At 37.7% G+C, this 12,076-nt stretch overlaps 1 protein-coding gene across 1 annotated transcript in view; it reads left to right on the top strand.

Moving 5' to 3' along the window:
- fat3b (FAT atypical cadherin 3b) overlaps positions 1–12,076 on the top strand; it is a 116,007-nt gene that overhangs the window by 18,499 nt on the left and 85,432 nt on the right. The window contains exon 6 of the mRNA XM_084730630.1: positions 1,449–1,647. Within this exon, the coding sequence (XP_084586756.1) occupies positions 1,449–1,647 (199 nt within the window). The remainder of the gene's footprint in view (positions 1–1,448; positions 1,648–12,076) is intronic.

Genomic DNA, 12,076 nt, shown 5'->3' with positions numbered 1-12,076 from the left:
TCTTTCAAGTCTACAGGGTGGGAGGTTGTTTGATATTTGGAAGATAGTTGGGGTGGAGTATTCTTTCCTCACACAGTGAGTTCAGATCATTTGAAGCGGGGTTGTATGAGGTACTTATCAATAGTCAGAGTATTAGCTACAGAAGATGTGGGTCAGCAGGGAAAGCAGAGAGGAGTACCAGCATGGAAGCTAAGCAGTGTACTGCTGTGGATGAGGCCAGCAATAAAAGGTATATTTTTTTAAATAATCTAAATATAGAATACACTGAGAATGATATTGATTTTTTTGTTTTTTTGTTTTTTGGGAGGGGGCATTTTATTAGGTTAAAATACCTTTGGTTGCTGACCCTGTCCACAGTAGTTCATAAGCTGCCTATCAGCTTCTTCAAACTTGGAGCATCTCTTTAATCTCTTTAATATCACATGAATATCCACCATTTGCAACCACAATTTCATCACAAAAGATTTAGTTATATATACCATTTTTTGGCATATATGCCTAGAACTCCTGATGTTATGCTGTTTTCAAACATATAAATTCTGATCTTTCTACACCAAAAAATACGTCATTGTATGGACGCTAACAAATTAGCTACTTTGCCTAATGTATTAATCAATGGTAAATTCTCACAGCCTGCAAAAATGAAACTGCAGGCGAGTTTTGAGTGGTCAGTGTTGCATGGATAGTAACAGTATGAAGCTAAACAATCAGTGTGTCACTCTCTAAAATGCTGATGGTGCTCAGTGCACTGGATAACTTTAGTAATGCTCAGTCTGTAAGCATGAGATACACACTGGGGGGAATTCTCTGCTTCAGCTTCTATTTTATTTGGCACTAAGTAATCCACTGTCTAAACACTCGAATACAAACACCACCGCTCCAACAATGCTCACCCTTTGGGGGAGAGTTCAGCAGTGTGTAAAAAAAAAACAAACAGCCTTTTTCTGGCTCGGGGATATTCAGGTGTGGTGGTGCTACCGGCTGCTTTACTCCCAGCCTCTTCATCACAGACAAAAACCGGGAGATTAATCAGGCACAGGTGCTCCTCATTCAGTGGCTGAACCATCTTGGCTCGCTGTGCCTCGCAGCAAACACTCAATCAAAGCTCTGTTTGCCATAAATATTCTAGATCTATGCTGTAAGAAGGGGAAATTAATTTGCAGTGCATTTAAAGTGTGACATCTATGACATTTTCTGGTGAATAAATTTCCATTTTGTGATTGATAACGGATCAAGCCAGTCCATGCTGTACTTCATGAGTTGTTGATTAACAAAGATACTAAAATCTAGGTTTCCCTCATAGTATTACCATACATGCTGATTTAGGTTTTATCACCATATCTATTGCCAATTTAGATCCAACTAGGATAAAATGTTAAGATAGGTACAAACGCTGCTTATCCCTGCCTTCTCCCTCTTCCTCTTTATTCTCCCCCTTTCTCTCTCAGGTGGAAGATGTCAATGATAATGCTCCCCTCACCTCGGATCCTATCTACCACCCGGTCGTCATGGAGAACTCCCCAAAGGATGTGTCAGTCATCCGCATCCAGGCGCAGGACCCTGACCTCACTGCCACACCCAGTCGTCTGAGTTATCGCATCACTGCCGGCAACCCGCAGAATTTCTTCTCTATCAACCCAAAAACTGGTGAGCCTCATGAAAGACACAGTATTTTAAATAATTAGTATTCCTTGGCGAGTGCCAGTATCACATCACCTGGAATTATAAGGTTCTATTTGCATTCTGAGTGGGTTTGAGATGCATTCATTTTTATCCCAAACAGCAAAAATAATATGGGGAACAAGTCTCTTTTCATACATGAAAATAACACCCTAAAGGTATTCTAAATGTACAATATCAAAATCCTATCCCATTTTTTTGTGTTGTTTTTTTTTGGAACGGGTCAAATGCAGATAGAGCCTCCAGTCTCTCAGAACTCTATCTACAAAACATGAAAAAAAGCAGTGATTTTCAAGGAACACAAACAGTTTACTCGGAAGTTCTGTATTTATGTCTTATTTTGGGTGGAAAGAGAAAGGAAAAAACAAAGATGGATGAAATGAATTAGTCAAATTAAGACCATTTAATTAACCCTAAGGCTTAATATTTATCGAATATAAGATACTTTAAGATGTCTTAAAGAACTGCAACAAGACCAGTGTTTCAGTAAAGTTTTGTAACTCAACTGTTCAGTTAACAGTTGAGTTATGAATTTAAAAGTATTCGTATGAAGGACAGTAGTACAAATGCCAGGTTCAGTCTTTTGAGTTATGTTAGATCATGCTAACAAGTTTATTTTCATTGCTAACTACCATGCTAGCCAGCTAATGCTAGCTTCCTTATGTCAGTCTAGCTGCAAAGGAATTTCTTTGAAAACGTGAACATCTACCAGATAAATGTTCACCAGTCACTCAGTAATATATTGTTGTTTAGTGTCTGAAATCTGCCAGCTGCTTTCATATTTCACCATATTTTTTTGGCTGGTAGCTGGCACTAATTTCCCACCCTGTGGAAGCTAATGCTAACATTAAGAGGCAAGTACTAAAGGGTCAAGATTTTTTCAAGTGTACAGTATAATCTTTATTCACGTCAGAGGCAAAACCTGAACCTATCCTTTAGTGTTTGTCCCTTCATGTTAGCAACTCCTGTAGACTAACATTAGGAAGCTAGTGTTGGCTAATGTGATAGCTAGCTAACAATGAAAATAAACTCCTCGGCAAGATCTAAAAAGATTAAAAAGACTAACCTAGCTTTTTATAAACATTGCATTACATGGTGTTTTCTTATGTCCTCTCTGCTCGATATTGCAAACTGTTTTCCAATGAAAGTAGCTAGCACTAGCCCCAAAAGTAGCTGGAAGTCACCAGATGACGCCATATGCTCAAGTGCATATTGATAAAGTCGTCACACTACATTTGCAGAGCACTTTGTGGTTGTGTCAGTTGCAGGCAGCAATGGAGAGATCACATTAAGCCATATAAAACATAGATAGAGACATCTTAAGCCAAATAATGACTACATGGACATAATTTATTTGAAGTTAAAAGATGAAAAAAATCTACAAAGGGAGGGAAAAGATCAAATGAACTATTTAAGGATTTCCATGCAACAGGAGCACCCTAATCCTGAGAGAAAGCATGAGAGAGGAGCTCAAACAAACTTCTTGATATTTATATATCAGATAAGATATTATATATTGTGTATTATAGATAGTACATACAATATATATGTATATTATCCAACACTGTGTATTTATTTATTCGACTATAACTGGACCAGTATCTAGTTTATGTGTACTATTTTTTTTTTTAGGAAAAAAATGTATTATTTATTTCAGAACAAGCTGAGTGTTAACTATGAAACTGAACTTGGAGACACACTGTTGTGTCTCCAGAGAGGGACAGAGGAATGAATGAATTACAACATTGTATGTTTGAAAATATTTCTCTTCTTTTCCCTGATGGTCTAAATAAATTGCTAAATTTGTCACTAGTCAGTTTTTAGAAATTAAATCACTAAGGGGTTCTGAAAAGTCACAAAGTTAACAACACTGTCTCTGCTACATGACAAAGAAGCAGAACCTGATCGGAACCTGATTGGCTCACACAGACAGAACCTTGTAAAACCAAGTCAGAGTTTGACTTTGCAGGTAGAACCATTTTGTTTTCTAAATAAAGTCCAAAATTGTGTATAACTTAAAAAAAACCTCGCATAATATTAGCAAGTGGTCACAGAATAAGAATATGTGAATAATTAAAATTTTACAAAAATGTCAGATACAACCTTATAATTCCAAGGGGGTGTGAATGTGACAGACTAATGGCATCATTAGTAAAATATCCTTATAAACGACAAATAATTACACCGTCATTGTGTTTTGTGTTTATGTGTTTATATGCCTCTGAAATGACTGAAATTTTCTTTCATCATACACCTCCCACTCCACATTCATTCAATAAAAGGCTTTGGTTCCCACACAACAAATTAAAAAGACTTTTGTGCCCACACAGTCGAACATCTAGGACACTGATGAGCCGCCCAGACAATCTTCACTGCGCTCTTAACCGAATATTGCTTCTAGTCTTCTGTAGGGGCGAAAGCACTTTGCAATGTACTTGAGGAAATTAGTGTGGTTAGTTTTTTATTAAACCAGTGTGTGGGTGAATATCTTCTAATCATGAAGGAATTTACAGTCAAAGTCAAAGCAATTTTCTTTTCCATTACTTTTTTGCTCCCTGAAGGAAGGCCAAATAGTTTATTTCTTTGCATTCTGTGATATATAGCAACATGAATAGAGACATGCTTTTCTCAGATGGTCTGAAATGTCTAAAAGGAAAATGAAAGCTGAAGTTGGCAAAAGGTTTCAGGACTTGGATTTGGAATTAGGTTTTTATTCAGCCAGCTACCCTATGGGTTCACCATAAGCCCTCTACTGTGGGATCAAGACGGGGTCTTAAAGAGTCTGAGCTTGTGAATTAATGCTCAGACAGCCTGTGGCTGTATATTACCTCTTTTGAGCCTGTGGGAAAATACTGCATCAGAAATTAAACTCTGTGAGTGTGTAAAAAATGTTAGCACAAAAAGGATAAAACTGCACCTTGTTCCTGCCCTGACCAGTTTTATTTTAATGTGTACATGCAAAAATACACATCTGTTTCTGTGGATGGTCAAACTCACCTTCTGATTTACATAATAATCAGCAGTTAGATTTATTTTTGTATGGTTGGATCAGGCTATATATGAAATCAGAAATTGTGAGTGTATTTTTAAAGAGTAGTCTACCATTTTAGCATTGCACTCCCATAACATTGTCTCTTGATGGACAGCTTGAAGTTTCCCTCTGGACACGTTTTAAAAGTATGTAAAAACACTCTGCTATGATTAATATTTGATTTAATAGAGTTTTCCCACATAAAAAAGAAAAACTCAAGGGGCTGAAAGCACATCTGGCGGTTATGAATATAACCAATGTTCCCTGAGGGAGGAAAACAAGGTACAGTAAAAATAAGTATGGGTATTGCGTCCTCGACTTGAGACTAGAGTTGCGAATTTTGTGTGTTTTATTTAACTGATAAAGCTAATTGATTAATTGTTTTACTTCATTTAATTTCTTGTTTTTTGCCCTCATTTTCTTCTCATTGATTAATTAGCGGTTAATAGGTTTTTAATTGGTTAAATTCTTGATGGCAATTAATTGATGATTAATGATAAATCATTAACATCCCTTCATGAGACCAATCTGAAATGTACTGTTAATGGAGCTAAGTGGCAGGGAGTGTGGCTAGTTAGAAAGCTAAACAAGCACAGCACAGAAACAAGCTTTGATAGCATCCTGGGCTGGAAGTGAGCTCACCTCCTGTCAGACAATTTAATCGCTAACAAGCGTTGTGATGTGATTAGGTTAAGCCAAGGTTAAGTGCAAAAAGACTGAGGAGATGAGACTGTGCAGGTTGTTTTAAAGTCTCAGGGGAATATGGGACTGTCTTAGTGACTCAACTCAACCACTGACAGTTTGATTTGGGAGATTTGCGGTTCGGGTGTGTTTACACAAGCCTTCAGACAGTGCGCCAGGGTTTGAAGCCAATTTGACATAGTGGCCAAACCATGTAATGACAACTTCACATGGTGCTCTGCGGACAACAAAGACTTTTTTCCCAGTAGCTTACAATGTGTAAGAAGTGGCTGTAGAATGATGAATACATTTTTTTAGTGTTACAACCCACATGTAATGATTCATTTCAATGTGAAGACTTGATCCGTTCAGTCCAGTAACATCTGGAATTTTGATTAAGGTGCTCACCCAAAATAAGTCTCTACTGTGCTTGCTCCAGCTGCAGCTTCAGTGTGGAAGCTGAAGATTAATACAGAAGTTGGCTTCATGAGCCAATGAGCAGGAGGCCTGCCTCCTTTGCTGCATCCAGATCTCCTTAATACATCCATGGTGTTACATAGATAAGTAACAAAACAACATATGGTGTTTCCATTCAGCCTTTCTTCTAACTGTTCTCAGTCAGTAATGACTAAAGTAGCCTTCAGTTGCTAACGTCAAACAAAGATGAGGTGGATATGGAGGTCTGGTAAGCTCACTTGCATCTTTTTTCACATATGCAGTAGGACTCCCTATGACCTGTTAACAGACTTTGATGTGTAAAATCATGGGGGTCCTCTTAAAAATTTAGACACAATACTGGAACATTGAGTTTCAATTTCACACATAATTTCTTTAAATCCGTGGCCACATATTCAACAAAGTCTTCTAGTCTTTAGACTTCTTTGTAGCCATACTCTTACATTTGTACACATATTTTATTTAGATATGATCAAAATGTTTCTAGAACCACAAATCTTTTCTACACATCTGTGAATTTTATGTGTTTGTAAAGTTAGACATACACACACCTGAATTCCTGATGCATCTTTTTATCAGCCTCACAAAAGATGACTGCAGCCTGTGAACTGAATATCATCTCACAACATTACCCCTCAACATAATTTCAGAATTTGAAATCTTTGAAACTCAGGCAGGATCCCTGTCAGAGCCTGTCTTGATCCCAAACTTTTCTCAGTCTTGTTGACTACACAAAGATCCTAAAAAAAATCTTGCATTATTCAAGTATTTATGATTTATTGACAAAATGTCCACTTTTGAAAATTAGACAACCTAGATTTATATCTGTATAGAATACAAACATAAGACAAAAACGTTCAAATGTGTTTTAGTTTGAGCTGCCAAGTTTGAAGTCTAGGGAGGCCCCCATTCATTCTCGGAACAAGCTTTGCTTGAAGCTTCCATTAAAGAATTATTGAAGTGAAATGTTTTATTCAAATCACAAAAAAAAGAAAATTGTGAAGTCTATTCTGTCTCTGCCCTAGATTAAGTTATGAGTGTTTCAGTAAACAATGAAAGGCAAGTCTCAGCTGTTGCAGGGACCTGTATTCTGATTCAAAGAAATGTCAATGTAATGATCAAATACAGATGGCCTATATGTACAGTAGCATGCAGCATGTCAGTATAAAGCTTATGGCAAGAAGAATTCCCTAATGGTGTGCTGCTGCTGCTGCTACTGCATGTTCACTCTGTTTGTAGTGAATATTTCCATTTCTCTTCCTCTCTTCCTTTTTAACATGAGTATACTTCTGTGCATTACAGTATCATGATTATTTAATATTGACAGCATGTAGGGAAGTGGATTGGACTGAACAAGGGTGAAAAGGCTAATATTGATCCCAACAGAGACGTATTGGTGCTCACACTCTGATTAACATGTAAATTTTTCACACGTACTCTTGACCCTATGAGAGTAAAACATGATTCAGGTCATACATGTCTCAGCTGTACTAATCAGTTACAGCTATGTCATTAGTGCAGTTGCAAAGTCAAGCTGAGTTGATTACAAGTACTGTTCGCACATCCATCTGTATGCATGATTTGTGTGTGTGTGTGTGTGTTGTGTGTGTGAGGGAGAGGAGGATTTGTGTGGCGATTTAATCAATTGATTAATTGGTTACAGCAGTGTGTTAGAGGGCAGCTCTGTTGCAATGTGTTGATGAAGATGATTTCGCTCTGTGGCGTCCACATGTGTTCACGTCTCGATGTGAACCGTAACACACACTCATAAGAGCTGTATAAAAATAATTTGCTCTGTGTGTAAGAGTGTGCATGTGTCACAGGGGAGAGTTTTGGGCCATCTGAGCCCTGCTGTCTGTCTCTGTCAGAGACCCACATTATTTTGTTATCTGTTTCTCATTAATTCCATACCAGAGAACTCATATTGATGAGTGTCTTGTTCCCACTGTGATAAATGAACTTTCACTTCAATTCTGAGCAATTGGTTTTTAATGTTTCATGTAATCTTTTCTCTCAAGAGGTCACACATCAAGTTGGCTTCTGTCGGCTTATTGAATCCCAATAAATCACATGTGAAAATTGTGGACTTTTTTGAGGATATACCACACTCTTACACTTATTTATACACACTTAGAGATGAAGATACTAACTAGGACCAGTAAGGGGTCTTCAACTTGTCCCCGTAGGAGAACCCTTTTTGGGTACTGGTAGAACCTTTTATAAAGGTTCCACTTGGAACACTTTCCAAGAGTTCTACATAGAACCCAACATAAAGGGTTATACCTAGGACCATCTATGAAGGTTTCACTCAGAACCCCTATGAGATTTCTGGGGCTGATGTTTATAGAATATATACATGAACACATATTTTTTAAAATCACAAACAGAGCAAAATAAATGTTTATCCTAAATTAAGAATAAGGATGAACTATACACAGAATGCTGGCCATAAAACTAACAAATAAAATCAATCTGCATTATGTTGCATTAAAAAAAGTATCAGACCACAAATATGCTGCTACCAATACAGACCAATGTAGCTGTGATAGAACAGTATCAGGCTGATAATATCGATCAACCAATATATAGTCAGGCTCTAATATGGTGTTATGCTCTTTATACTATGACAGTTTGGATTAAAAAAAAAAGGAATATATCACCCTGCTTACAATATAGCAAAATATCATAGTGTTTTGAATTGTAATCCCAGTATCATCATACGTGTTTTGAACCATTTGTTGAATAAGGACAGGCTGAGCAGCAAGAGCTGTATTCTTTTATTATTTTTCTTGAGTGTCTGTTTGATAGGAACAGGCACGTGGCAGCTAATTGGCCACTCACACCTAACCCCCTTATTTTAGCTATAAAGATGAGGTGGCTATGGAGGTCTGGTAAGCTCACTTGCACCCTTTTTTCACATATGCAGTAGTGCTCCCTACGACCTGTTAACAGACAAATTCAGTGTTTATAAGAGGCTGCAGTGCATGAATGGGCTGATGCACTGTTGGCTACAGACATATGGGGGTTTGCTTCTGCCATGCTAGGCTATTTCCACCCTGGTGGAATAGCCATTGTGGCTATTTAAACCTGGGTGTATATAGCCTCACTGGGTATTGCAACAAAGGTGCAAATCACACCTGCCATTGTTTTATAATTTTGCTTGGTTAAATTGTTTGTGCTTCATGAATTAATGTTTTATATTACTAGTGTGCTGCTAGACTTGTTTACATAAAGCTTAAACTGAGAAAAAGATGTGCATTTTGTATATTGTTAATTTATTAATGATTAGTTGGTTATTGATGATGCACAAAATTTACATCATCATCATTACTAGTAGTTCATCATTACTAAAAGTTTCACAATATTATGACTGACATTGTTGAGTTTAGTTTGGTAACGAAAAATGCATGACTGAGAGATGCATTCAGTATGAATAAAGACAGGGCGAATCACACCACACTGTTTACCCACTGAAAAACTTTCCATGTACCAGAGTGTTTTCATTGGATAGATGAATAAACAAAACCCAGCTGATTGATTTGCTTTCATGAAGCAGCTGTCAGCCACACTGTGACCTGAACTGCCGGCAAAAAAAAACCCTTCAAGTTTCAAATTGTTTTTCAGAACTGGGTTTGGGGTGGTTCAAAGTAATGCATTTTTCAAGTTCACTCTGGAAGTGTCAGTTTGATGGGTTTGAGGTACCGCAACAATTCCCAAAATGTATTGAAGCAAAACTTTGAATGAGTGCAAAGTGTGTAAATGTGCTGTGACAGCTTACAGTGCTGTCTGTTTGTCTCTGGGTGTGTGAGTGAAGCCTGCGTCCTTTGGGGGTGAAAACAGAACAGATAAGTGTTGACACAGGGTGTTAGATGGAGTGCTGCTTCTTATAAAAGCATGCATGTTTGCTGAGTGCCACCATGGAGTTCTGGTGGCTGGGTGACCTTTTTTCACAATCCACTGGTGGATTGTATTGGTTTTGTTGTAGCACAATATTAACAAATCAATTGTACATGTTAGAGTCAATATTTATCTTCAACAATGAACAAAAAGTATGAATTTTGACGTCTAAAGTTTGTATTTTTACTGTTGCCCCAGTTAGAAAGTGTGTCTGAGCTATTCCCCTTACATGACTAAAAAGTAGGCTATAAATTGGCAGTATTTTATAGGAAAGTGGAGAAGCCTAATGATTTGAAACAGGCCTCTGGACCATATACATTTTGTGTGTGGGCATGGGTGAGGATTTTTAATTTATTTTTTTCTCATGTCCAATTAAGATGGAGGATTCGCCAACTGCAGATGTGCTGCGAGCTGTAGATCATTGATTTTTATCCGAGTTGTTACTCGTGCTGTGTTCTGCTGAACAAGCCCCACCTCCCCCCTCCAGTCTCTCTTTCCTGCAGCTTGTGACCGCTGCTCTAGATTTACTCCTAATTTGCTTAATTGAAGTTAGCCTGCGTAGCAAGCTCAAGGTGACACTGTGATATGCGCAAGCACGAGAGTGTGAGTGTGAGTGTGTGTGTGCACCATTAGTCTGTCCATTGAGTGTTGAACATCCAAAATAATCCTACTTCACTGAAACGCTTCATTACACTGAAACAAACACATTATCACCATTCAAGCACACTCAGTGTCGCTATTCCACATAACAATCCACACAGAAATAATGTCACAATATATGTATACTGTAGGTATGTTGTTATTCATGCATGTGCACATGTATGTGCATGATGTCTTTATTTGCACATACATGTAGTATCTCTGCAATCCTGCATAGAGTTACATCACCTCTTCTGTGCAGACAAAAGGTTTACTGCTCTCAATTGTGTTCACAAATTTGATAAAATATTTTAGTGGGCAGTTCTCTTTTGCCAAGATAATCCATCCATCTGACAGGTGTGGCATATTAATATGCTAATTTAACAGCATGATTACTGCACAGATGTGCCTTGGACTGGTCACAATAAAAGGACAGTTTTATCATGAAAAAATAAATTTATTAGTTACTGATCTATAGCTATTTCACACAGGGCCAAAAAGACCTTTTTTGTTTTTTTGTTTTTTTTCAGGATGGCAAAGTCATGACCCGCACTACTCTGCCTCTCATTGGCTAGTGCTTGTTGCCTTCATTGGTTGGGTTGGTTAGGTTTAGGCATGAGAAGTGATTGGTTAGGGTTAGGGGAGGAATCTGAGGGTAAAGGTCTGGACACACATGTGAATTAAGGGGTGTGGCTACATGTTTGCATCCATTATTCGTGTTGAGTTCAACACTGGTTAACTTCTAGAAGGCGGAGTCACAGCCTTGACCAGTAACAAAGACATGGCCCCAGCAGAAACTGAAACCAAATTTTGTTTTGCCTTTGTTGGTTGGGTTGGTTAGTTTTAGGTAGAGATGTCCACTTTTCATTTTTTCAGTTCCTATCCAATTACAATGTCTGAATTTGGATAGCTATATTATACCAAAACCAGTGTCCTTTTTTTCTGTTTATTATGTTTGTTATTGATATTATTATGATTATTATTATTACTATTATTAGTGAGAGTAGTAGTAGTAGTAGTAATAATAGTAGTAGTAATAGTCGTAGTAGTAGCAGTAGTATTAACTGAAACTGAACTTCAGTCTTGGGCTTGTGTAGCTTGTGTAATATAACTTGTATAATGGCATCCTTCAACTGTTATTGGGGCGCTGTAGGATTCACATGTCTAGTTTGTAGGCTGAGAAATAGCCCTTTGCATAGTCTTCCATGATGCATCTCTGAAAGTTTATCTTTGCTGTTTTATGTTCTGAAATGCAAATGTTACTGTTTGTCAGTGCTTGTCCAGAACTTGGTGGTTTATGTTGGTGATTGTTATTTTTGTGCTGGTTTATTTTTACAACACGAGTGAGCTGGCTAGTGCACTTCTTCACACCTGCTGTATCGTAGCATTGTAATTTTGGAACGCATTTCTCTTTTGTCACATGCAAGTGAGGAGTAGAAGTGAGAAGCGCTGTTCAGCTCTCAATTTTCACTGTTAAGCGTGATGTATACAAACAGAAAACACATGGCAAATGTGTGGTGTTATGGAATTAGATCAGAATGCGGACTGATGTTGCAAGTCTGATACTCGATGAATGTGTTATGTCAATATCAGGTCCCAATATCAATATTGGATCAGATCAGTTCTATCTCTAGTTTTAGGCATGGGGAGTGATTGGTTAGGCTTAGGGTAAGAATATCAGGGTAAGCCAAT

This window comes from Lutjanus erythropterus, chromosome 11, assembly GCF_056507025.1.
Source record: "Lutjanus erythropterus isolate fLutEry1 chromosome 11, fLutEry1.hap2, whole genome shotgun sequence".
Taxonomy (NCBI): Eukaryota; Metazoa; Chordata; class Actinopteri; order Lutjaniformes; family Lutjanidae; genus Lutjanus; species Lutjanus erythropterus.
The sequence above is the reverse complement of the archived record's forward strand: the minus strand, read 5'-3'. Positions and strand labels throughout refer to the sequence as shown.